Genomic DNA, 27,140 nt, shown 5'->3' with positions numbered 1-27,140 from the left:
TCGTCAGAAGGCGGACCTGTTCTGCCAGATCTATGCAAAATTCTCTAGAGTGGAACACAGCCGCGAGGACCGTCCTACCACCAGACAAGCCCGGACAATCCTCAAGCAGGAATGCCGTTGCAACAAAGAGAACGCCTGCAGCGCCTTCAGCCTCAGGCAGCTGAGATAAGGCCTCAGAAACCTGAAGAACAGGAAGAGCCCGGGACATGACGAGATCAGCAACGTAATGCTGAAACATCTTTCCCCAGCCGCAGAGGGAACCCTCCTCCATCTGATAAACCACTCCTGGGACTGTATTATCATACCAATCTTCAAAAGGAAAGGGAAGGCCAAGGAGAAACCCAGCAGCTACCGACAAGTTGCACTCAACAGCTGCACCGCGAAGCTGGAGGAACGTCTCGTCGTCACCCGCCTCGTCTACCACCTGGAGTCGAAGAAGAAACTGGCCCCTTGCCAAGCTGGCTTTCGTAGAGGCAGAAGCACCGAAGAACAGCTAGCGAGAGTGACCCAAGATATCTTCGACGGACTAGAGGCCAAGGAGTCTCGCCGTGCCGCCCTCGTCTTGCTAGACTTCAGCCGTGCCTACGACAAGACGTGGAAGGCATCCCTCTACGTGAAGCTGAAGGACCTAGAGGTGCCGACGCGCATGATCCGCTGGATCAAAGGATTCCTAGCCGACAGACGAGCTAGGGTGCGCTGGAATGACACCATCAGCAAGGAGCGTGTCTTCAGGGAGGGACTAACACAAGGGTCCGTCCTGGCACCAGCGCTGTGGCTTTGTTATTGCAACGACATCTGGCAGATAGTCTATGACAGAGCCCCGGACTGTGGCCTCAGCCTCTTTGCCGATGACACTGTACTGGTTGCCTCCGACCGAGAGCTTAAGAAATGCGCCACCAAGCTTCAACCGGCCCTGGACGCGGTCACAGAGTGGTGCTCCCGCTGGAAAGTCCAGCTTGCACAGTACGAAGACGCGGCCGAAAGCAAGTGCTGCTACACTGTGTTCACGCTAGATCCAGCGGAGAACAACAATAAGACCAAGCTCTCTCTCACCCAGTGAAGTTCGAGAAAACCCCTACCTTCCTGGGGCTGAAACTGGACTGCCAGCTGACATTTGCCGCACACGCTGAGCTAGACGGTCTGTCGGGACCTCCCAACACAACCTCAGAGCAGCCTATATCGCCTCCACCCGCGCGGTCGCGGACTACTCTTCGGCAGTCTGGATGAACCATGCCCAGCCATCGACCCGTAAGGCCGTAGAAGCTGCTCAAAACAAGTGTGCGAGAGTAATAACAGGCTGCCTCGGACTCACCAACGAGAAAGCCCTCCTCGCCTGCGCCGACCTCCCGCCTCTCCGCCATGTCGCTCAAGAGAGGGCGTCGGTGCTCCGCGAGAGCCTACGCCGCATCCCCGACGACGTCCCAGCGCACAAGACTGCCAAAGCCTGGGTACAACCAAGACTAAAAAGCCGGACCCATGAATCCTGGAAGAGGAAAAACGACCACGAGCCAGATGACGAGTACGACCCTAAAGTCTGCAGCCGTTGCTGTGGCGTCCTCCTATGAAGCAGAGATGGAGGCCATCAAAATAGCCCTGGAGTATGTGAGTACCCTCGGCCAGGAACACGGCACCAGCGTCAGAATCACGATTGATTCCCTCTCCTCGCTCAGCAAACTAGCGACAGGCCCAGAGGGTCACGACACCAACTGCGGCATCACCATATGGAAGGCGGTTGAGAAGATTGGGCGTTGCACTTTTGTCTGGGTCCCCGCACACTGCAGACTCGAAGGGAACGAGTGCGCAGACGTAGCAGCCGGAGAGGCAACTCACCTCGCCCAGGATATACGCCCACTGACACTCAACACGGCCAAAGCCGTCATCAAGAAAAAGCGAAGACCAAAGGACAAGAGTTACCTCCAAAACTGGGCAACTACCATGAAAAACCGCCCGAAGAAGTTCCTCAACAGATGGGAAGAGGTCACGTGGAATCAACTACGAACGGGCCACTCCTCACTATCCAGAGCTGACCTGGCCAGATTTGGGGCCATCGAAGACCCCGGCTGCCTGGACTGTGGAGAGCCAGGCACCGTAAACCATATACTCAGCTGCCAACGAGGCGCCCACATACGACACGAACTGAACGGACGAGATGACGACATGGAAAGCCTATTCAACAACCACGGATACCTGTTCACATGCCTCAGAAGGATGGGAGGTGCCCATATCAGTGCGGAGCACTGACCAGGGCCTCCTGAAGCAAGAAGAACAAGAAGTAATCTAGTACTGAATTGATATACTGGAGAGCTACTCTCCTTGGGTCTACCAGACTAATTGCAACCTGAAACGATCGTATTAGTAAGAGTATTGATGGCGATTATTTTTTTGGTTGCTCACAAAAAACTAAAAACATGTAAAGAAGTCCACAAAGCAGCAGTGGTAAAAATTATTCTAATTGAAGAACTTTCATCGGTTCGAAACAAAGTGCAAAAATTTGAGCCAACAGAATTGAAAAAATATGGCCAGAAGAAGACTGATGCTCTGCTTCAGAGCTAATCTGACTGCTTGGTTGTATGATTAAGCTAGTAAACATATGTCGGATCAAATTATGTTGTAAAGCTCCTTTCAGCTAGAAATGGGCTTGGAAATCTTTGACCGGGTTTTCATAACTAACCGGATTTCAATCAAAATCAGAAAAAGTCAATATAGACAATTGACAGCGACAGAAGAGAAAAAAGATAATAAAGGAAGATCTGGAGAGAAACGTGAATTTGTGCCTGCACAAGGTTTTGGACAAAAAAGAAATTCCAGAGCAGAGCCATTGCTCTTTTTTAAACTGTGCGCTGCGGAGCAAAATAGTTGGACTGACGTACTTGAGGAAACATAAACGACTGAGACTACAAAGTCGATGTTGCAGAGAGAGAGAGAATGTTTTGAATTACTGAAATAGCCGACGACGAAATGCAAGAACGACGAAGAGCTTCAAAATTTCAGAAAAATTCAACGACGAAAAGAACAGAGAAGTCAAAAACAATTGGAAAAAAGTTGGAGTTCTTTTTTGTATGACAGCAAAATCAATAGAGCATCCTAATTACCAAAGCTTAAATTGGAACTTGATCAAACTGGATGAATATGAGTTTGAAACTGATTGCTACGAAATTGAATGTGCAATAAGATTTCATTAGTGCTTTTAGAAACACTTACAATTTTTATGGAGGGAGACATGAAAGGAGAGTATATTTAAAACTTTCCAGACGGTCTGATTGTTTTTCGCCAACTTTCAGAACTGTTTTTTCAATTGCTTTGCAGCTGTAATAAACCGTTAGCTTTTTTGGTGACGGCAAAAACAATCAGAATTTTGTAAAATTCATGGAGTTTCAGCATGATTCAGCTTTTTTTTTCTCCTGGTCATTTTAAAAAATGCTGTTGGCTTTGTTTTAAATAGTCACAAATCTGCTGTTCAAAATCATTTTTAGAGCCCACCTGGGTTCAAACTTTTTTGAAAAACATTGTGACATCGAACAGAATGGCCTGAAAATCATATCAAAAACGAATTTTTATCTGGAGCAGTTCAGTGAGAAAATTGTTTTTTTTTGACGACTAGTGGTGTGAATCGTCAAATTGAACGAACTCAAAGAGGTTAATTTGGAATGAAAAAATAATTTTTAAAGTTTCGTTTAAAAAAGACACGTCACGGTCTTTGAATTCTGCGACAACTGAGAAACCGCAAAATTCGGAACTGGAATCATTGATATTCGAAAAAACACACAGAACGCTGAACCAAGCAGAGAGAAAATTAGAAAAGCGATAGTGAAGATCCTAAAGCAATCCGGAAAGTTATGATTGTAATAACACAATCGTTACTGTGCTGAATTTAGCAAATGGGAAGGCCGAGAGCCGAGATTGCAACACTTCCCGGTGCTAAACAGAAAGCTTATTTGCTGAAGACCATAAATCCGGAAGGGTCCTGATAAAAGACTGGAAACTGATTTTTAAACATATTTTAGCTTCCCGAAATGTCTTGAACTGAATTTATTAAACATTTAATTCTTTTTTCAGAACATGAGAAGCTAGGAGTTGAGGAAAAGGGTTGTTCCGTCTTCGATGGATATGATGTCTTTTGTGTACTGAAATATTATAATATGATAATTAAGAAGTAGCCCTGTTTTTAGGAGTGACCCCGTGGTCTGGGGATACTCAAACCCAATCATGAGCTCAATGTTTTTGCATCTAATTAAGTTTTGCCGGTCTGACGGATAGCCCTTAGATCGTAACAACATTTTCGACCCGATGTTAATGGACCACACAATGAACTGACTTTGGAAGAGACGGTTTAAAGCATGTGAAGCTGTGTTTAGACGCTAGTCAGTATTTTCATAATCTAGTTTTTTTTTCAGTTGGTATGTTTTTCCGGGCGAATGTTAAACATAGATGCTTTTACGGAAAATGTAACCGAAGATGAATGGCATGACCTATATTTTTTATGCTGAGAATTTTTCAAGACATTCAGTCTTGTATCTCTTATGAAGCAAAGATTTGCCTTCCTTCACATTTGACCAGACGGTTTGACGCTTGTTCTGTGGACTGCTGGTAGGATAGTTGAGACGTGGGGCGTGACAATAGCCGACTTCCTAGCCCTTTGTTGAAAAGTGAAGGCTCGGTTTGTAATCCCGAATTGGGGCGGATTGTGGCGAATGAAAGCAAAACTGACACGTTTAGAGATTTAATCATTGATTGATATTTGTGACAACTTTTAGTTTTTGAAAGTTCATGGTGCCACCCTAGCACTGAGATTTTTTATGCTCAATGATAAAAACAACCTTCAAAAATTTTTTATTTGTAGAGCCAATAAAACAAAAAAGCAGCTAAGTATCAATATCTGATAGATTCGTAGCCTCATCAGGTCGATCTTTACGAGTTTCTTTCAACTCCAGTGTTTTCTGTGCAAATGTTAGTTTTCTCATTCTGATTGGTTTTGTTCCCAGCCATCTGACTCTTTACTTTTATTCACGTAATACTTTACTTTTCCCTAGTTTATGACATTCCAATTGTTTTTGACTGGGTGATATGCTGAAGGAATAGTAAAGAAAGTTCGGTAACTAGGATGGACAGGGTCGAGGAAACGAAATTATGCAAAGAGGAGGAGGAGGATTCAGCGAAGAGAGTGAGTTAGTTGTGTTTTTTGTTTTGCTCTGTGTCACGTCAGGTTTAATCCTCGTGGCCTGCATAACAATAAGTACAGTTTTGCTCCCATCTCCATTGTTGATTTGGACTTCGAAACGAAAACTAATTTGGACACTGGTTCGTGACTATGCCTCCATTTAAAATAAATTCCTTAATTACCATCAACGCGTCTTATTGTTGAGAGTTTGTTTGGGAAATGACATAATAAATGTTTTTTTGATATCTCGGGTTCCCGAAAGGGGAGTTTTTTCGGACCGAGCAGTCCACTCATTTCTAAAAAACCTTCTCAAGACAGAAATAAACAAAGCTAGGACTGATGCGAAGAACAACTCAAGCAAACTAGATAAGGCAAGAGGTGAGGAGCAAAGAGGATAAATGAGGAAATATGGCGTTCGGCGTTAAAATACTTAACACTCAGGGGAAGGAAGACAACCACAGAAATTAAAGAAACACATTAAAAGAGGCTGGAAAAGTTAACTGAAAGGCAGGATCAATATTAGGTTGGAAATGTGAGAGATCAGTGACAACTATCGATGACATAGAGTTACCACATATGTTTGTTTCGGCAACTATTGTCATTGGGACCAAAACATCCGGTCAGTGACAAATTTATTGAGACACAATTTCTCGCTGATATCGACATCTTCCTCTCAAATTTTAAACACCGAGAAGTTCCCGGGGAAGCTCTATGTGAGATTGATCCCGCAGCAAAAGCCTACGGTAAACGGGTGAAACAGACACAATCGGACAAGAGCGTCGAAAAGGCGAGAAAGTGTCTCAAGGGCATCGGGCTAGTGGCAATTCTTTACGACAAGGGGATCGCTTTCTGTTTAATGGGGAAAAAACTTGTGAATCAAAAATTGGGGGGCTGCTTGATCCGAAGCCATTCAGTGGAAAGAGAGCAATGACTGACTCAATAGTAGTGACGATTGAATAAGATATCAATAAAGAACTACTGTCCCTGAAAACAAAAGAGATGAACTTAGTGAAAATCTCTACAAAAAATTAAGATCGAGGCGGAAAACACGCCAGACTTTATGGTCTGGCCAAAGTACACAAAAATTACACACCACTGAGACCAGTCCTATCGTTCCCTGGTAGCTCATAAGATAACTTGAACAGGAACCTGGCAAAATTTTTTGAGGGTAATGATGGTTCCAACATTGAAACAAACTCATTGGATATAAGAGTATCAATGAAAGTACCAATTTGGTGTCGGATGAGAACATAATTTCTCTTGATGTTGAAAGTTTAGACACCAATGACCAACTCAAGGAAGCAATTGATACAGCAGTAAGAAAAACATTTGTGCAGGAAAACCACCGGTAATGAGAAGAAAGACCAAGAAAAGATTATTAAATATGGCCGTCAGCCAGGTTCATTTTAACTGCAATGAACCTTGGTTCGCTCAATAAAATAGTTCGGCCGTGGGCGCCTCTCTGGCTGTGATTTTACCAAATCTTTGGCTTAAGGAGTATGAGCATGCACTGAAAATAGAAACTCATGAATTGACTACATTTGCAAATAATTGTACAAAAATCTGCCCCAAATGCAACAAAAAAATTACCTAAACATCAAAAGAGGGTAGAGTGCGAGGGATGCTTGAACTAGTATCATGTTAAATGCGGAGATATATCAGACACTGATTAGAAAAACATAGCTGAAATAGTGTGGTATTGTAAAAATTGCATTTCAAGGTAGGAAAACGAGACAGAACCTCATGTTTGAAACTATTCCTCCGCTACGTGGATGATATAGTGAGGACGGTCAAGGGTGATCCTGAAAAATTACTTCAAGCTGCCAATGGATTTTATCCTCACTCAAAGTTTGCAATTGAAACACCAAATGTCTCGGGATAGCTTGCTTTTTTAAATTTAGAAATAAACATCAATCAGGACAGGAAAGTGAGCTGGGGATGATATGTAAAACCAATTGATACAAGTGCCATCCTTGATTTCAGTAAATTTGGAACCCCCCTTCAGTACAAAAAGAGTGTAATTGAAGGAACTGTTCACCATGTCTTCCTGAGTACGTCTATTTGGGAGGGCTTTGATAAGGCAATGAAACTCAATCAGAAACAGTGGTCAGACAACCAGTATCCAGATCACTGGACGTCTCGGGTTGCGTCTCGTACCCTCGAAAATGTCATAGGGGAGAATAATAACTTCAGGAGCAAGTGTGACAACCAGATATCTTTTACGAGCAGTAAAGAATTATCACCCATGCTGATTATTCAATATCGAAGTAAGCACACTGAGAACTTTGCGAAGAAAGTACGGAATATCTCCGCAACTCGAACAGTGTTTCGGACGAGGAAATTAAAAACGTGTATGCCGTCGTTGAAATCAACTTTTTCGAGTGAGCTAAAATCGAAAGTGGTATTCAATTTCGAATGTAGTGGATCCAACTCCATCTAGTTCGGCCAAACGGTCAGACAACTTACCACTAGGGTTGACGAGCACCGAAAAGAGGATACTCTCATTGGGCAAAATCTGAATGTGTGTGAAGGCGATGGTTTGAGTTCAGAATTAAGTCGGATGAGCATTGACCAGGCCAATAGCAATAATTAGTTATTAACGTTATTCAACACACGCGACGAGTTCAACACACAAGGACTCAAGACACGCGACGAGTTTAGAAGCAGGGAGCTAACATTGAAGCTTTAGTTCCAAAATCGAAAATTTGGAATAATGAAATTGGTAAAAATAACAAACTCTCAGAAGAAACTCTCACTTTTTCATGATTGTTGATCATTCTGTACTGTACTGATAACCAGATTAAATTCAGATGTCAGCGAGGAGCCACCGTGGTGGCTCTATTTCAACGAATGTCAACGGTGGAGACGCTTTGTGTCAGAAGTGAAAGTCGAAAAGCAATGTGACAACTGTGCAACTCGAAACACACTGTGACCACTGGTTCCACGACACATGTTCATCTATCCCTAAAGCAGTATTCGACGCCATAGATGATTTACCAAATCTACTTTATGTCTGTGAGTTCTGCATTATTTTAGCGAAAAAAACTCGAGCTGAACCCGATGCTCTCAAGCAATCCATTAAAAAACTTTTCGAAACACTGTCTGTAACCATATCCAAAGAAATCAACCCCGGCATGCAAACCATTATCAATCAACAACTTGCCAACGCGAAGATTGGAACACCGCAATTCAATCGACTCATTCAAACTCGTATTAAAAGCATTCTTGAATGTACAACTGGAAACGATTCTAGTCGCGTCAATCACGACTCCTCAAATGAGCAAAAAACTCTGACAAATATAGTTGAATATGATCCTAACAACATCTCCGTTTTCCGTCTCGGGAGCTACACAGAAGACGCACCCCATCCAGGAACTTTACTGATACGTTTTATCAACAAATAGGCTGCCAAACAAAGCTTAGCTTTAGCTCGTAGGCTGAAAGACTTTGATTTTTCCGTCTATATTTCTAAATCACTGTCACCTGATGAACTACTTTGAAGAAGAAAATCTTACAGAAACGATCCGAAATGATAAACTACGATGGCGTACAGCAACAAGAATTGAGAATAAACGGCCTGCAACTCTTTCAAAATGAGCAGTTGGTTCAATTAACAAATATACTATCAGCTACACGATGCTCAATTACAATGTTCGTAGTTTCACTAGTTGTAAAAAACGTATTGATTTATGTGACATTCGACCAGAATGCACCAAAATGCAGACGCAACAGATTCGAAATTTTAGCAGCTAACCTTCCGAATTGGCGGTTTTAAGAGATTAGCAGCGTTGTTGGGACGATTGGTCAAACGGCGAAGGCTAGAATATTCTGGTGTTTCAAATTTTTAAATTTTCGAAATATGACGTCATATTTCTGAGAAACGTCAGAAGTGACTATTTTGGCAGAAAACCTAAATAAAACACAACAACGACAGTAGTTGCGACGATAACAACGGAAAAACTTAGAATCGGAATTAGAGACGAGCAGAAATAGCAGAGACCGTTCCGAGTTGCAACTATTGTGTCGCTACAATAGTTGCAAGGCCGTTGCGAACAACGGTGAAGGGTGGAAAACAGCCTTCCGGAAGGAGAATAAGAGTCTGATTTCCCCGGATTCAGGAATCCAGAGGGGTCTCTGGACTGAAACTCATAGCATTTTACATAAACTTTTAGCTTCCCTATTATGTCCTGAATTGAATTTAATTAACATCTGAATTCATTTTGCTAGGATGAGAGGCTAGGAATTGGGGGAAAGGGTTGATCCATCTTCGATGGAGATGATGATTTTTATCTACTGAACAAAAACAATAGTAATATAATAAGTAGTAGCCCTGTTTTTAGGAGTGACCTCGTGGTCTGGGGATACTGAGACCCAGCCATGAGCTCACTATTTCTGCATGTAATTAAGTTAATCTGAGTGTTTTGACCGAAGCCGAAAGCAGCAACGTTTTTGTCGACCCGATGTTGAAAAGACCACCAAAAGAACTGGCTTGGTAGAGACGGTGAAAAGCATGTAAAGCTCTGTTTAGACGTTAGCCAGTCGTCTTAGGACCTAGTTTTATTTTCCGTCGATATGTATCTTCCGGGCGAATGTTACATAGATGTTTTTATGGCGCTCCTGGGTGTTATTCTTTTTTAACATCATGACCGGCAGAACCGTTAACGAGCATTCCGCGCCGAGAGGATGCTCACATTAACGCCCTTAAAAGGCCAAAACCGGGTAGTTCGGAACGCGGAAGCCTTCCGGATTACCGTGAATAGCTTTTTAGCCTAGTTAAGACCGAAAATTCACGAACCAGGAAGGGTGGGGGGATTGGCCGTCCCCTCGTTCCCTGAGAGGTTTGTGACGAAAAACACTTAAAGATATATATATAAAACCAAACAAAAAGTAGTATAGTACCCAAGAAAAACAAAAAACATAAAAAAATAACCAAAAAAACCAAAAACAGTAAAAAAAAAAAAGTAAAAAATCAGTAGAAATCATCCCCCCAGACAAGATGTGATCCGACCCTCCCGTTTGTTGTTGATAGATATATTGTTGTTACAGGCATTTATATCAGTCAGGATTGTTACGATCAATTTTGTGGCCCGTTTGTGAGGCTTGTACTGTAGGGTTATTTGAGCATTTAAGCACGTTAATGATAAATTGCGCCCAATCCGGAAGGGTCTGCTGATTTGCGCTCAATTCGGAAGGGTCTTGGGAGGCGACTGATCCGGCAAGCAGTACAAGGGGCAACAAAAAGGGGCTCAACGACAACAACAATCGACTGTTGGGTATCGTTAACAAGTTTTGTATCCCTTTTGGTACAAAAAGTAAGATAGCAATCTGTGGGGCGCTCGACAGTGCTGCACTGTAGTGACCCTTCACCGAACTGCGAATATCCGAGTTAAGCACCTTCATTCGGATATTAAACAAACCCGGAGGAGTATAGTATTACAAATATTGTTACTTATATAGCCCATATTAATACTCCTATATCGTTTTTCAGTGAAAAACAAAGAAAACAGACCGGTTTTTAGGGTCAAAATAGCGATATTTTGATCCCCCCACAAATCGCGATTTTTGACATATCGATATTTTTTGAAACGGAAAAAAGCGCTAAATTAGTGCGTTACATCGTAATTGCACTATTATAGTAGGTAGAACCGGTTAAGTTTAGTTCGGAAATGGTTGGAACTATTTTGGTACCAAAAACCGAGTTTTCATCCGGGTTACAGAGAAATCGAACTTAACGTGTTTGATTCAGTGGATTCATCAATCCGGAGGGGTCCAGATAGCATAGTTTTTTGCAAATTTTTTCAACAAAAGCATTTTAGATCGGGTCTTTTGCATTGAACTAGAAGAGTATAGGCCTTCTGAGCTCGGATCAATAATTTTTAGGAAAAGAACAGAATTGCGGAAAAAGTTAGGCGGAACCTATAAGAGAGAAATTTCTTGACTTTAGAAGGAAGACGTTTTGGTTAATAACTTTGGAACTACTCAACAGATCCAGTTGATCTTGGTACCAATAGATCAGAAATTAGCTAAGTTTACTAATAGGAACAAAAATTATTCGAAAAGTAAGCGTGAAAATTTTTTGAGATTTTTTTTAGCAAATTCACCAATTCGGGAGGGGTAGACCCCTCACGTTTTATAAAAAAAATTTTGGAAAGCCCTTACACCCCTACCAAAGGGTAGCAACGGTTGAATAAGGCAATTTTACGCTGTACTAGAAGAACAGGGAAGGTTTAAGGCACCGGAAAACCTTGATAGAGCTGGAACTAGGCTAGTGATAAGACCCTTCACCGTAAGCGTGAAATGTCAAATAAGGGGCTTAACTTCAATCCGGAAGGGTCTAGGGAAGTACCACATACCCTTCCTAGTTGATACAAAAAGCATAATAGCATCGGAGAACGTATCCGGGTATAGGTTGAAAATTAAGGATGTCTCAGAAAATCTAATTTTACGAATCCAGAGGGCTCCCAATCCGGAGGGGTTAAAATTTTTTTTTCAAATTCGGAGGGGTCCCAATCCGGAGGGGTCTTTTTTTCACAAAACCGGAGGGGTCCCAATCCGGAGGGGTCTCAATTTTGCCAATCCGGAAGGGTCTTATTTTTGCCAATCCGGAGGGGTACTGTTTTTTGTCAACCCGGAGGGGTATTATTTTGTTTAAGGACTTAAGTAAACAGAAAAAAAGATAATAGGAAGGGGTGTTAGGTTATTAAGAGACAGGCTAGGAACCAGTGACTGCACTGGTAACTTGCCTTTTAAGAAAAGACCAGACCGAAACAAAACAGGTCCAAACTCGGATATTCGCGACACTAAGTCTAAATAAAGAAAAAAAGAGTGTGTAACTCATTGGTGTGGATTGAAATCCAAAACGTTTTTGAGAAAAGTGACTGCTCTGAGGATTTTAGTACGTCTAGCTCGGGCAGTCCGAATGCAAATAGGTAACACAGTACTCGGTGGGTGCAATAGACGCCCATTTGAGAGAATTACTGCCTTCAAAGTTTTGTCTGTTTGGTGCAGCACCAAGCAGGGAAAGCTTTTTCTTTAAAATATAAGTTCGACTATTGTACTGCGACTGACTAAAAGTACTATACACATACATTTTTCATAAAATTATTCTTATTTTGTTATATCTGGTTTTAAATCAACAAGTTGTGCTTAATTGGGTAGTCAATACACTATCTCTTAAATTGACTGATATCATCATACAGTGCTAGTTTTCAAATCTTACGGCTATAAAGGATTGTGAAATTTTCAAATCTTACGGCTATCTTGTGAAATTTATTGTGTTGTGTGAAGTTTTCAAAAGGATTGTGAAGTTTTCAAATCTTACGGCTATCTTGTGAAATTTATTGTGTTGTGTGATTGTTATTGTTAATAAAACTATAAGGTCACTAGCAATCAAATTAAGTGTATAGGCATTAAGAAGTGACAGATAGAGAATGAGTCTAGACAAGTCAAGGATACCTAAACGAGGTAATAGCTCTAGGAAATTCATACCTGAAGAGCAAAGAAAAAAGATGACCGATCCTTTTGTGGATTGGATCAAACAGGCCCGGACCGACAAAGGGGAGACGGTTTCAGAAGGCTGGCAAGTGAATCTACTCCGGTAGAACAAGGCCATGATTTTGCCACTTCCACCGGGACACTGGATCGTGAAGAGATGTCGGAACTGTCCGACATCTCAACTGAAATAGCGAAAACGAGAAGATCTCCGACAGACAACACTATGATGGCAGGCGGAACTGGGAAACAAACAACGTCATCATCATTCTCAGAAAGAATGAAGAACACCTTCGGAAACATCTTTCCATTCAGCATGGGAGGAGGAGCAGGAAACGACGGTGAATCCCAGGAGGAAGAGGATGAAGAGGGGCAAGGGGACTTTGGATCTCAAGTCAGCCTCAATAGTTCGATCCAGGAGAATGAGGCATACGTCGGAAGAGAGACTGGAACCATGGACAAATTTGGTGTAGTGACAACGATAAGCAAAGAAGCAAACACACCGGGCCAGTCAAAAGACTTCGCGATTATGACAAATTCAGAGCCACAAACTGGAGAGAGTAGAACCAGAGGGCTAGGCAACGCGTTAGCGGATCCTGAAGTAGATAAGGAAAAGACGTCGAGACAGAGAGTCAAGGCCCGGATCTCCACCAGCACGAAGCTACCTGGGACCGACAGGGTTACACCGCCACTAGTGACGCCACTCGTGGATAACGGGGCAGCACTAGAAGAAGCCTTAAACAACATAGTGGAAAGTTTAGGAGAACAAAATGAACAGATGTCAATAAGGATGAGTGAACTAGAAAGAGCAGTTCACATTGAAAGAGAAATTCTGCGGGAAGAAATAAACCGCAATAGACAAGAAGTTGGTAGGAGCGAAAAACGCTTGAAAGAAAGAACGGACGAGCACATAGCGAAGAACTTGTCGCAAATGACAAGAGAAGCGGAACAAAAAGAGTTACGCTTAAGAGACGACATGGAGAAGTTAAGAATTCAGCAAGAGCAGTCTCTTGGGACTCTTGACACAAAGATAGATGCGATGATGGAGAGGCGAACTCAGGCTGTCATGGATAGGTTGGACGGGCTACTAGGCAACAAGAGTGGACCAAAAGAAGGGGAACCGAACTCGGGAGGTCCCAGCAGGGAGCCGAAGGTGAACTTCAATGACCATCAAAGGAGGAGGACATATGGGTCCACTAGAGGTAGGGGCAGTTCATCAGGCTATGCCACAAGGGATAATAGAACATGGGCCCAAACAGTAGAGCAAGTTCAACTGGGAACAGACAAACCTCAAACGAACAACCGACACAAGGCACACATGCGACTGGGAGAGGTGATTCCGGTAACTGGAGACATGCGAGCCCAGGGAGGAGTCATGTGGGCCAAGGGGCAAACAGGCACGGCGATTCGGATTGCAGGGATGCACCGAATACAGAGCCCTTAAAAAGAGAGATGCTACGGCAATGGCCACAGCCTTCAAACCTCTGAACAGGTCTTTGGAGACATTCCTGACGAGGTTATCCAGAACCAATGAACGCAGTGAAAAGTCCAGAAGAGTCTTTAAGAAACCAAGATGCTATAAAGACGAATCTGATGGCTGTATTGATACCTGGATAGAGGTAATGAAACTGCATTTCGAGGAAGAGGATTTATCGGAAAGACAAGAATGCAGTGCGCTTACCAGTAACTTGGAGGGGACAGCCCTGAACTGTGTCATGGCAAAGAAGCAATATCAGCGAGATACAGCTGAGAAAATCTTTGAAATCTTGTTGAATCGTTTCGCATCAGGGGTGCAGGGGCACCAGGCAATGATGCGCTTCGAGAAACGGAGGCAACGAGAAGATGAGACCATAGACAAGTTTCTAGACGATTTGGAGATGCTTAGAAGACGCAGCCAACCGGATGAGTCAAACAGAAGGATGAACCTGGCAGTAGCCTCGAAATTCATCGATGGTGTGAAGAATGATGAACTTCGAACAATGCTAGCAACGCATTACACACCACTATCAACCAATGCGCCAACACCAGAGGAGTTGAGACTCAAGTCAAAAGAATATCTTTTGTTGAAACCTCCTTCGAGATCTGGATATTATAAGAACAATTATGGCAATTTTAACAATGGACCAGCAAACCAAGGGAACAATTGGTACAAACCGAGGGTTGATATGGACAAGAGACGCTCTTGTGCCAATTGCAGTTCAACGGACCATCACGTGTCAGCATGCCCAACTTACAAACAAGGCATGAAAGCAATAGGCTTTAGCCTCGAGGACGAAGATGCGTCAGAAGTTGACCATGAGGATTTCATGAGAGGAGTAATTGCAAAATTTGGCCCGAGGTCTTTCTTTTGCAACTTGGAAGGTCATTTTAAATCAGATTGTCCACAATTCTGGGATGCAGTGGCAGACATCGAGCATCCAAGGCATGAGGAAGCTTTATCAGGAGTGAAAGCCAGCAAGGCTCGCCTGTTGAGTGAAGCGGAGGCGCGCAGAAAAGACAAACCGCAAGAGCTGGCGACGAAGAAATGCAAGCGGTAACTGAAGAGACATGTGAACCGGAACCAGTGATTGCGGCCGATGACTTCAAGATTGATTATAGGGCAGCCGCGAGGGATGCTCTGAATAGAGTGCAGCAGGAACTGGTGACAAAAGAGATCGAACAGAAAGTGAAAATTAAACTGGAAAATGAGAAACTACAGGAGCAACTGAATACCTTCGAAGCAACGGAGGTCGAAGAGACTAAAGCACCAAGCAGTTTGAGCATGAAACTTAATGTGATCTCCGGTCAAAGGTTCGGCATGTGCCGCAAGGAAGCAAGATACAGTCGATAATCTCGGTGGCTGGACACCAGGTAATCAGAAATCTGAGTGAACCATCCGAGTTCACTTTGATGCATTTGGACACATATGCAGATTATCTAAGGCAGGTGGAGCCACGCACTGAGTCGAGAGCTGTGCGAGCACTACTAACAACGGGTGGCCCTCGCATGAAGAAACTTCATGGACGCTACGTGGAAGTCTATGGGCCGTATCAGGTGATGCTGAACGTGGATGGAATCAGTATCTACACTAGGACTTATGTAAAAACAGATAGTGACCAAATAGGGCAGATCTATTTGGGAGAGGAGGAACTCAAAGTCCGCAGGATAGGCCATGACGCCATGATGGAACAAGATGCAGTACACATTAGGTATGAAGCAGCTGTGACCGCACATCTGCTCGACACCAACGGAAAGAAAATCGGAGTCACATGGCTTTTAGACACAGGAGCGGTAGTGAGTGTGATGCCGATAAGAACTTGGGAAAGAATGGGCTTCATGAGTGAAGATCTAATTCCAACGAATCTCCGACTGGCAGCCACCAATCGAGGAGCAATTTACGTAGCCGCAAGAACACCAATAACGGTTCTCCACATGGGAGGACGGGATCTTTGGATGAGCTTCCTGGTGGTAGAGAATTTGGACGACGCCGACCAATTCATCTTGGGCAGAGATTTCGTCAGGAATTTTGACGTGATGATCGACTTGAACAACGGTCTAATAGGATAATGACAGACGAAAACAAGGTACCAATTTTTTTTAGACAGAAAAGTAAAACTACAGCCAGGGCAGGCTGTGGTAGCAATTTTTAGAATGAGAAATTTAAATTCGTTAATTGATAGTAAACAGGTTTGTTTGGTACCGAATTCAAATAGTCAGAGTTCGGTGATTTTAGGCCGGAGCTTCTCGGTAACGCGAAACGGACTGTGTGTCAGTGTGTTGTTGAACACACTGGACACTACGGTTTCAATCCAGCGCGGAAAGAAGCTTGGCTACGCTTTGCCGATCAGGACCATCTATGAGGAGATACAAAACTTGAAGAAACATAGTGTGAAAGACTGTCCTTATCATGCAAATAAAGATAAAATTTTAAAGAGGATTAATGAATTAAAATCTATTCATAAATTGTTTTCAATGAAATCCGAAACGGACGACCGCTTATCGAGCTGCTCGAATTTTCCGGAACGCCCCTCGTCACATGAACTAGAGTCTGACAAACCGGTTTTGCCAGAGATAGAACACTTAAAAATAGGCGAGGGAGATTTCGAGCTAAGAAGGGAGGTTTTAAATCGGAACGCGGATGTATTTTCAAGACATAAGGCGGATATCGGTTGCTGTAATCTCGTCGAACACGAAATCGAACTCGAGGAAGGCGCCGTTCCCCATAGGGAAGGCGCAAGACGAATGACGCCACATAAATCGGAAGCGAGCCGAGCGGAAATAGAAATGTAGCTCGAATACGACATGAAAGAACCCTCAAAATTGCCTTGTGCTTGCGGGGTAGTAATGGCAAAAAAGAGGGGGGAGCAGCTTAGGTTTTGTTGCGACTTTCGCTACTTGAACGCGGTAACGATAAAAGATGCGTACCCGATACCGCGAATAGACGAAAGCCTCTCTAAACTTGGTGATGCCAAGTTCTTCACTACATTGGACTTGGGTTCTCCCCTCTGGCAGGTCCCGCTGCGGAAGAAGGATAGGGAAAAAACCTGACTCGCGTGTGAGTTGGGGTTGTACCAGTGGAAGAGGATGCCCTTTGGCTTGTGCAACGCAACGGCCACTTTTCAAATACTAATGGCTCAGGCTTTGACCAGAGTGACCAAGAAATACGGGAATCTCGTGATGTGTTACGTGGACGACGTGGTCATAGCGACACCGACCCTGGAAGACCACATTGATCGGCTCGATGAGGTCTTTGGATGCATGAAGAGAGCAGGCTTGAAGTGCAAACCATCCAAATGTGTAATCCTTAGGGATTCAATCAAGTACCCGGGAAGAATGGTGGACAGGCATGGTGTGAGGCCGGACCCAGAAGCAGTAGAAGCAGTGTTGACATGGAAGGCTCCTAGAACGGACACACAGCTCCTGAGCTTCCTAGGGTTTGCCAACTACTACCGTGAGTTCATAAAAGGATATGCGGACAAGGTGTATCCGATGCAGAAGCTGATGCGCAACAAAGGGAAAAAGTTCGAATGGAACGATGAAGCACAAGTTGCCTTCGATAAAATAAAGCGGGAACTGTGCGAAGCGCCAGTGCTAGGCATGCCTACAGAAAAGGGCATGTATGTTCTTGACACAGACGCATCGGTAGTAGCCATCTCAGGAATATTACATCAGGAGCAAGAATGGAGTGGAAGAACGGTTCTCAGTCCCATTGCATACGGCAGCAAGGTCTTGAGTGACACTGAGATGAAATATGGTGCACCAAAAGCAGAAATGTTTGCAGTAGTCACATTTGTGGAGAAATACCGCGCATACTTGGGGAGCGCTTCCTTAAAGTTACGCGTAGACAACAGAGCGTTATCCTGGTTGAAGACCTACTCGATAGATCAGAGTTATATTGGTTGATGGATTGTAAGATTGGATGGCTACCACATGATAATCGAGCACAGGATGCGTGATAAACACCAGAATGCTGACAGCCTCAGCAAAAAAACTGAGTTCTATGAAAGATTGGAACAGAAGCAAGCCAATCAGGCAGAAATAAAGGAAGGATTTTCGTTTCTGGACAAAGAAACTTATGAAGCGCTTCCCTTAACGAGATGGTTGGATAAAGTCTGGACATCCAATTCCAGGGCATCCTGAGTTACCTGTCGAGAAAGCAGCTGAGATAAAGATCCTATACCAGGAGGACCCGGTCCCCTTGGATCTGTTGCTGCGATCAAACCTGGTCCAGCAAGAACTCTCTCACATGAACATAAACAGCCTCTCATTATTGGATAAAACGGTGCAGGTCACACCGCAAGTGATGCGGATGCTGGGTGTATTGTTAGAAAAAGAGGTGACCAGAGATGACCCCGAGTGGACAGCAGCAGTGGCATCACTGACAGTCAGGGAGAAAACGAAGATCATGCCGTCCAGACGACAACACGAAGAGAACGAGAGGGATTGTAGGACAATAGTTCAGCAACTAGTATCCTCAATACCACACGAGAATTTAACCCGTACCTCTTACGGACGGAAAGAATGGAGAGCAATACGCGAAGGAAAACCGTCACTTTTGTGGACCAGGATAAAGAAGTGAAAAGGTAGAACGAAACCTGGTGCAAGATTGTTTGTCCGGGGAGATGAACGAAGGGAAGGGCCAGCGAGTACAAGGCCAACACCCGGGACAAGGAAGTTTGTCCGGGGAGTCTGATGTAGATGAGGAAAATCCTGATGGGAAGCAGGACCTGGGGAACAAGATTTTGTCCGGGGAGTTCAGATGGATGAGAAGAAAGCACAGACCTGATCTGGAGGAGGGTACAGATTCCATCACAACCTCTTCTACAGATGACCACTCCCGAAACTCAGGAATTGACACCTACTCAGACAGGAACTCGAGCTCAGGATCAGAACTGTCCGAACTAGCGATACACACACTACTAGTGGAAACTCGTGCAAGGGATCTGGATAGAGAGGTGTACCAGGATCCTGACAGTGATCGCTACCTCATACCAAGCGAAAGAGTATTTGGCAACGCAGCAGATGATTTGGAAACAATAGCTGTATCGAAACGTTCGATAAGTCTGTTGCCACAAAAGGAGGTAGTCAGGACTGATCTTCAGCCGTTCAAGCAAGAAACACAGCCGTTGGCGAAGATTTGGTGCGTTAAGATGGAGGAAGACACACACCAGCCCAATGAGCTGAATAGTCAGATGAGGGTCATGAAGACGTACTTGAAGGCTGAAGGCGAGATACAGACTCTCGGATCTTCTAAGGGCGCAGAGAAATGACCGCATGACAAGCAACCTGAAAAGGTGGATCGAGAATGGTTCTCCGGATAAAGGAGACCTCGAGGAAGACAGTTACCATATCCTGAGACAGCATTTTATGCAGAAAGAGGGAAGGTTATACTTGAACAAGGACGGGATTGTGGCTTGCAAGAGAAGAGATGAGGACAAAGTCCTATACAAGTATAACGCGATAGTGTTGCCGCAACTCTATCAGACATAACTCTTGTTCAGGTCGCATGATCAGATGGGCCATCAGGGGATCGACAAAGTGTATCAGAGAATCCTGAAGCGCTTTGAGTGGCCTGGGATGAAAAAGGCATGCGAGAAGTGGGTAACAGCATGTCTGTCATGCCAACAGGTCAAGGATCCAAGGAAATTGCGATTTCCCTTGCAATCGATCGAGTCGTCTGAATTTAACGAGGTAGTGCAGATAGATCACCAAAAGATATACGTGACAGACAGTGGTTATAATCAGGTATTGGCCATGATAGATCATTTTACAAAGTATGCAGAGGCCGTGCCCTGCGTAACTGCCTCGCCGGAAGAGACATGCGACCACCTGATTAATACGTGGATAGCGAGACATGGTTGTCCGATGACGTTTCAATCGGATAATGGAACGGCTTTCGTAGGAGAGCTTACGAAGGAGCTTATGAGACACTCACAGGTTGCTCAGGCTCACTCCACGACATACCATCCACAGACAAATGGCTTAGTGGAAAGGCAGAATAGGACTTTATTGTCGATGCTGAGAGTGTATTGTTCCAGGTACATGACCGATTGGGACAGATACCTTCCACAGGTGATGGGAGCCTATAATAGCACGCAACACTCCACCACTGGGGTTAGTCAACACATGATGCTAACTGGACACGAGAAGTCTTTACCCTTAACCTTTTTCTACCCAGAGTATGAGGGAAAGAAAACGTCTCCACAGGTCTACGTGAGGGATATAATCAGACGTCAACAGGAGTTGAACGATTTGTGTAGACGAAATACTCAGCAAGCACAGGCAAGGCAGAAGAAAAAATTTGACAAGAAAGCAGCTGGTGCAAAAGCTTACTCGGTGGGAGATTACGTATGGGTATTTCAGAACGTTATACCACCGAAAGGAACGAAAAAGCTCCTAAAAAAGTGGAGGGGACCCTTCATGATTACGGAGGGACGCTTTTATAGACTGAGTAATGGCCGAGCCGCCCACTACGAGAACATTAAGCCACACAATCCATCGACAGAAGACTGGTGTATACCCGCAGACATGGAAGAAGGGGATTATCTAATGATGGACCCTGCTTGTGAGGTCAATGAGAAGGGCACCAGGGAAAAGAACGATAGAAACGAAGTCATGGAGGAAGGAACGAACACACCGCTGGACCTGGATCCAAACGAGGTGATCGAAGCGGACGATGAAACCTTACCCTACGCAGAGGAGGACTGGCAGGACCCTGAACAAAGGGAGGTTCCTAAGAACTTGGAACCGGATCTTCCGTTCACGATACAGACTCGTTAGAATGACAGGACAAGATTCAAGGAGAAATAGAACCCTTACGGCGACGACTTTGTAGTGGACAGGATAGGCCTAAAGAAAATAGGGGAAGAAGTAGTGGGTTTGGAAGAAATAACTGTGTGACAGGACATTGACATAGTCGATGATCACGACGATGAGTGGGTCGATGACCGGTCGAAACCCGAGGTAGAATTGGACGACGAGCAACAGCAGTCATATGAACAGGACTTAACGAATCTGCGTGTCTTGGAATGGCTGAGCGAAATGATGTCGGACCCAAAGGAGACCACTGTCACGATTCAAGATGTAGATCGTGAAAGCACAAAATACATGAAAACCGAACGAGAAGATCCTTCCTGGGCTGCCCAGGAAGGGCGACTACTCATTCCGGCTTCCAATCTCGATTTGATACCCGGTATGCAATCGACGGGGACGTCGATGGATATTTTTGTCCGGGGAGTGGGGGTAGGACTTACCCACACTGAAAACTTGATAATAAAAAAAAGAGAATAGCAAGAGAGACAGGAGACTTAGAAGCAGAAACAGGCGAAGAACCTAAGAAACCTGACATAGGGAGGGTAGTTGAGTCATATTTTAACCTACCAAATGAATATTCAAGTAGCATAATACTAACGGACAGTGATTTCATACTCACAAATAGAACATGTGCGATAGCAATCACAGCAGATATGAGTTTTAGGACAGCGTTAGCGGCAGATTTTAAGAGGGAATATTAAAACATAGAATTTCTTTGGAAGCAAAGACCAAAAATAGGGGGCGTAGCAGCCTTGCCTCCGGCGTCGTCACAAATACCGGGGAAATACCTATGTTTCTTAGTGACACGGGCGACGGAGAAGCGGCACGTAGACCCGGAAAACCTAGTCTTGTCCTTGACGAGATTGAGAGACTTCCTCGTAGAAATGGATGTGAAGGAGCTTTCGCTTCCGGTGTACGACCCGAACAGAGGACGACTACATCCTCGAGAACTGTACGCGCTCATACATGTAATCTTCTCTGATACTAATATACAAGTATATTTACATAAGAAATATTACTTAAGTATAGGCTGAGTGACGTGTGAGAGGGTATTAGGCTAAAGACTAAGTTGTGTGATATGTGTGTTAAGTAATGTTATGTGTTATGTTATTAAGATCTTGGATAAGAAGGGGTGACCACGAACAACTGAATAACGATCTTAGGAATAGATCCAAAGTTTGGACTGTCCAATCTTAGGTCGAATTCCAAAGTTTTAGAGACCGATTGATTTTAATAAATTTTAGGATAAAAATCTTTTTATCTGACTGTTTTTAAGTAAATTTTAACGAGAAGTTAAGGTGAGACTGACAAGTGTGATATTCGTGACCTCTTTTCTAGATCCTGATTGATCATTTAATTGCTCACTTGAGCCAAACCTTGGAATCAAATCAATTCGAACCTGAAGAACAGAATGGATAATTTCAACTTGGATGAATTGATGGACCTGGCAGAGGCATATGTAGGACCGATGATAAATGCGATCTATCGTCGGCTAATGGATCGAGACTTCGCTCTGGAGGACCCAGAGGTAGTCATGTTGCTGACCGCCCTGATAAACATCTTGGGGCATGACAACCGTGGGGACCGCCCCACGGAAGTCCTATTGATGGCAGCATACGAAGAAAGGGGACTACTAGACCGCCCGAACATGAGAGTGATGAGGTGGAGAAACGGGGCTCTCTCAGGGAGTGACTTGGCGAATGAGCCTGGATTGGGAAGTTGTAGGACTTATCAACCAGGTGAAATGCCTTTGCCCTCCAAACCCAAGCCTGGGCTGACGAGAATGCACCGAGAAATGAACAGTGAGGCTGCCTCGTCTGGTCCACCACTGAGAGCAGCTGTGCCACCAAAGAGGGCGAAAACAGAACAAGGGGTTCAAACGAACCGAACCATGCAAGATCTAGATGGGATGAAGGATGAGCTGGAAAGGACCAGGAAAGAGCTGGATGAATTGACTAAGATCATGCTCATTACGGAGGACGACAGAGACATGTGGAAGAAATTGTTCGAAGACTGCAACAAAAAGAAGGGTGAAGAAATTGAGCGCTTGAGGCGGGACTACAAGGAGCGATCTGACCGGGCGGCATTGACTACAGCCGTGGAAAAAGCGATACCTGCAAGGAGTATTCCTCGTGGGCAGTCCCCGATGGAGCTCTTGACGCCTCGAGAGATGAGTCAGACAACGGAAACACGACTCCCGACAGTAACAGGTCGAGTGACAATCCCGGACCCTAGTGACACCTTGTGTGACCCAGTCGTGGAACAAACGGCGAAGAGGCTGATAGAGACAGCTGGAAGACTAGTCGCCAACAAGAATGCACAAGGTTCCGGGGTGACTGCACCCTATGGAACGATCGACGACACGGGCAGAGTACGACTCTCTCAAACCGTGATTAGACAGGGAGTTAGCGACACGACGCCACCAACGGGGAGCTCTAAGGCCCCAGAGAGAAGAATACAGAAGATGCCAGCGAAGAAAGTGTCTCGAGTAATAGACGTACAAAAGAATAATCAGTTGAGATATAAGTTCACGGGAGTCCCGGAGACAGATCCGAGAGCTTGCTTCAATCGAGCGACTTGGAACGCGGCAGTAAACCTGCAGCAACCGCCACTGGGGACATCACATCTGATACTGGGAGACAGCTTAGTCAGAGTACTCTCGAATTTGAGGACCCCTTGGGTCACCACGGTGATGGCCTTCGGAGGCACGGCGATAGCCCAGTTATATCGGATGGTGGAACTAATGAATCCAGGGAGGATCCCCAATGTGATGATCCTGGTTGGAACAAATAACATCTCGAGAGGTTCGGATGAGCAGGAAGCACTATGGGAATCAATGATGGTGTGCTTGTTTACTACTCTCTGGCAGAAATTCTACTGCGCGGTACTGACCGTTTGCACTGTGCCAATGAATACAAGGAACTTGACAGCAACAGGGAGAAGGCACAACGAAGGAGTGGTCAGGTGGAATAACATCTTGAGGAATCTCGCAAGTCGGAATGCCGGAAGAATGATCCTCATGGACATTGAACATGAGTTGAGAGCTATGGATCAGGCCAGGCTGACCCCGGACGGCACCCAATTTGATAGTATAGAAGGACAGGCTTGGTTGAATCAAGTCTTCCAAGAGCGGTTGGATGAGTTGGAAGAAGAACTTTTTGACACAGGAGTGCTAAAGGAGGAAAGAGCATCGAATGAAACGGTGATTACCACCTTTGTGCCTCCTAGCCTGGAAACACGCTTGGGGACGGTCCCGGCCGTCACGAACTATAGACAGCAGAGCTCCAGCGAACCAGGGCAAAGAACAGACGTTCAAGATCGATTAGGAGAAGCGCCGGTGAGGAGGACCATTCATCCTAGGAGAAGACTATGGCCTGTCGACCCGATGGAAGAGACAACTGGCACGTCTAGAGAAGACACGAGATCGGAGACGACAAGGACCAGTCGAGAGGAGAGACGCCCGGATAGAGGCTCGTTGATGTGGTCAAGGCCCATACCATCTCCCTGGCATGTGTACAAGGACGAACTAATGAAGCTGGATCTCCAGAGGATGAGCTTCATCGAGGCTGCCAGGATGATGCTGAATGGAGCGAGGCTATCCGTCAGTAGATTGTTTTCGATAACAGGCGTAGACTGGTTGATAGGCGCTGGCATAAACTTCAGATCCACGATGGCCTTGAGATTTGCCGACCTAGAGGGACTGCCCTCTAATAACACAATGGGACCAGTGAATGCAAGACCATTGCAGGACGTGAGGTTGAATCATGATGAGGGGAATTGAGAAGAGAGACCGGGAAGATTTCTGACAACGAGGGCGCCGATTGGACGACATGTGAAGATGTTCAGGCCGGTGGCGACACCCCCGAGTCAAGTGAAAGATAGAACATACCCGAAACAAGTGAGTCAAGATGATGATGTCCAAAGGTATGGCGGATTGAAAGCGATGAAGAAAGATGAGTCCATCTTTGCCGCGTACGACAAAGCAGAAATGAGGAAGGCCAATATTATGATAGTAGCGAATTCAGAGTTCGTGTACACTTCCAAGTCTCTGTTTTGGCCTGATGTCATAATGTTGGCAGCGATCGATCTGGACCTACTGCAAGCCGTATCTCTGGCAATAGGGGTACAAAGACAAACGGACATGAACCCAATTACGATCATGTTTGCTGGCATCAATGACCATTTACACAGTAGAGGTTTTCTGAGCAGAAAAATTGTGTGGCCAGCAATAAAGGATATCCTTGAGTCAATGTGTGAAGTGGTGGATGCGATGAAGGAGGGTTCGTTCACCAAGGTGACACCGGGAGAAGTGTTCGCGCTGTCTCCGGGGTATGCATGTCTCCCGGATTGATTGAAATTCGTGTATGCGATCGTGACCTTGCTTTCGGAAGGGAAATGTGATGACAGAGATGGAGAACCTGAGACCACTCAGAGCTGAACTACCTGCGGTGTGGTCAGATATCTCGAACGCGATGAGAAGATTTAAGGAACATGCGCTGCACATGTTAGTGTTGGATGAGGTGCTGGGGTTGGAACTGTCCAATTTCAGTCGACAGCTCAAACTTAAACCGGGAATAGGCGACGACCATCGAGTGGTCATAGCGATATCGAACGACTTATGGTTCCGAGCAATGGAAACGACAGGTAAAAAAGCGAGAAGGAAAAATTCCCAGGAGACTAGAGCTCATTTTGAGGCAATGGTTTTGAGGATCAAACCGGAGGCCAACCAGTAGCTACATCTAAGTCCTCGAGTAGCGACATTGGGTGCAAATGCTTTTGAGCAAGGCCCCGTAATGATCAAGAAGATCCATGCCTACTTGTTGAAGGAAGTGAACCTGGCGGAAAATGCTGAAGAAAAGACAGCTGAGTTTGTCACCAAAATGAGCCAGATTACCCTGGAAACCTTCTGGACCCAGGAAGTGAAGGGGGAAGAAGGCTTTGAACAAACAGATAGCATGCTGGAAGGGTTGGGAGCCGGATGGACCGCGTCCTTCTTGGCGAAAGTTTACCCGAAAGTTTCTCATTACTTAATTCCTCCAAGCAGTAGTGGAAGTGTCGATTGTGGAACTAATAGCCTTGTTCGTGACGTTTGGAGCAGAGAGTTTCGTGAAAGGACCGGCGGTACTGCTCACCGAAGGGGTTCAAAATCTGCGGTTAGATGGGCTTCTAATGTTGATTGCGATTACCCACGGAAACTTGGGAGGATTGATGAAGCTGACACGTTGTCCAGAGCAGATGAGAGAGAAGGTGAGAAAATTAGACGTGAAGAAAGCCACGGACTCGTGGAATAAGATAAGAGACCTGAGACACACTCTTATCCAGTATCTCTTGCACCAAAATCGCTTTGGAACGGGAGAAGATGAGACTATCGAAAGAGAAGAAGATGTGAGACGACATGTTGGGGGCATACCCCTTCTAACCGATCTGAGCTTGGCTATGAGGACCGATCCCTTAGCGTTGATCAGGGGAGCCACGGAGTTTGTGACAGTGATCTATGGACCAGCAGTCACATTTGCGTTCCCTGATGTAAAAGTGGAGGCGTATAGGAGATGGGTGCTGCACCTGAACCTCATATCAGCAGTGGACGGTAGTGCGCTGAACTGGTGTGAGCAGCACATATTGCGGGAGCTCATGAGCGAAGATCTGTTGTTTGCGAAGATATCAGAGCCAGAAATGACAGTCATCAATTTTGACGATCATTTCCGTGATCGCATGGGAGAAGTAGAGAGAGGGCACATTGAGGTGTTTCCGAAGCTCTGGAATCTGAGACCCTATGATAAGGCGAATGGTGAAATAAGCAGAGTTCCTCGTCTCACTGCAGCATATCACAAGGTGAGAGAAGAGACGAAAGACTGGGGTGATTACGAGAAGCTGCCGGAAGAGATCCCTAAATTCCCTCTGATAAGAAGGATGTTGCTCGGAGCAGTCTCCGTGGTACAAACTCCTAGGTTGAGAGCATTTGAAACCAATGAAAGGAGAGTGGGGAAATTCGTGGGAACGATGGATCTATACTTTGTGGGGAGAAATGCCGCCGTGTTACAATACACACGATTTGCTTATACGGATCAAGCGACGAGACTCATCTGCGCACTCTGACTGGAGCAACCTTAGAAATGGAAATACTTAGCCAATGTGGAGAAAGCACGGTGAAAGACTTTAAACCATCTCCCATGAACCACGGAAAGGGAAGTGTCGCAGG

At 44.9% G+C, this 27,140-nt stretch overlaps 2 protein-coding genes across 2 annotated transcripts in view; both read left to right on the top strand.

The window, feature by feature from the left end:
* LOC134851623 (uncharacterized) overlaps window positions 1–27,140 on the top strand; it is a 421,621-nt gene that overhangs the window by 379,312 nt on the left and 15,169 nt on the right. The window lies entirely within an intron of this gene.
* On the top strand, window positions 1,477–2,241 carry LOC134840431 (uncharacterized). Its single transcript, XM_063856224.1, has one exon. The coding sequence runs from the start codon at window positions 1,477–1,479 to the stop codon at window positions 2,239–2,241; it is 765 nt and encodes a 254-aa protein (XP_063712294.1).

This window comes from Symsagittifera roscoffensis, chromosome 1 (assembly GCF_963678635.1).
Source record: "Symsagittifera roscoffensis chromosome 1, txSymRosc1.1, whole genome shotgun sequence".
Classification (NCBI taxonomy): Eukaryota; Metazoa; Xenacoelomorpha; order Acoela; family Convolutidae; genus Symsagittifera; species Symsagittifera roscoffensis.
Note: the sequence above shows the minus strand (reverse complement) of the source record. Positions and strands in the feature narration are given on the sequence as shown.

Bases quoted from the DNA above. Each gene is read 5' to 3' on its own strand.
- LOC134840431 (XM_063856224.1), top strand. From the start codon at position 1,477: ATGAATCCTGGAAGAGGAAAAACGACCACGAGCCAGATGACGAGTACG.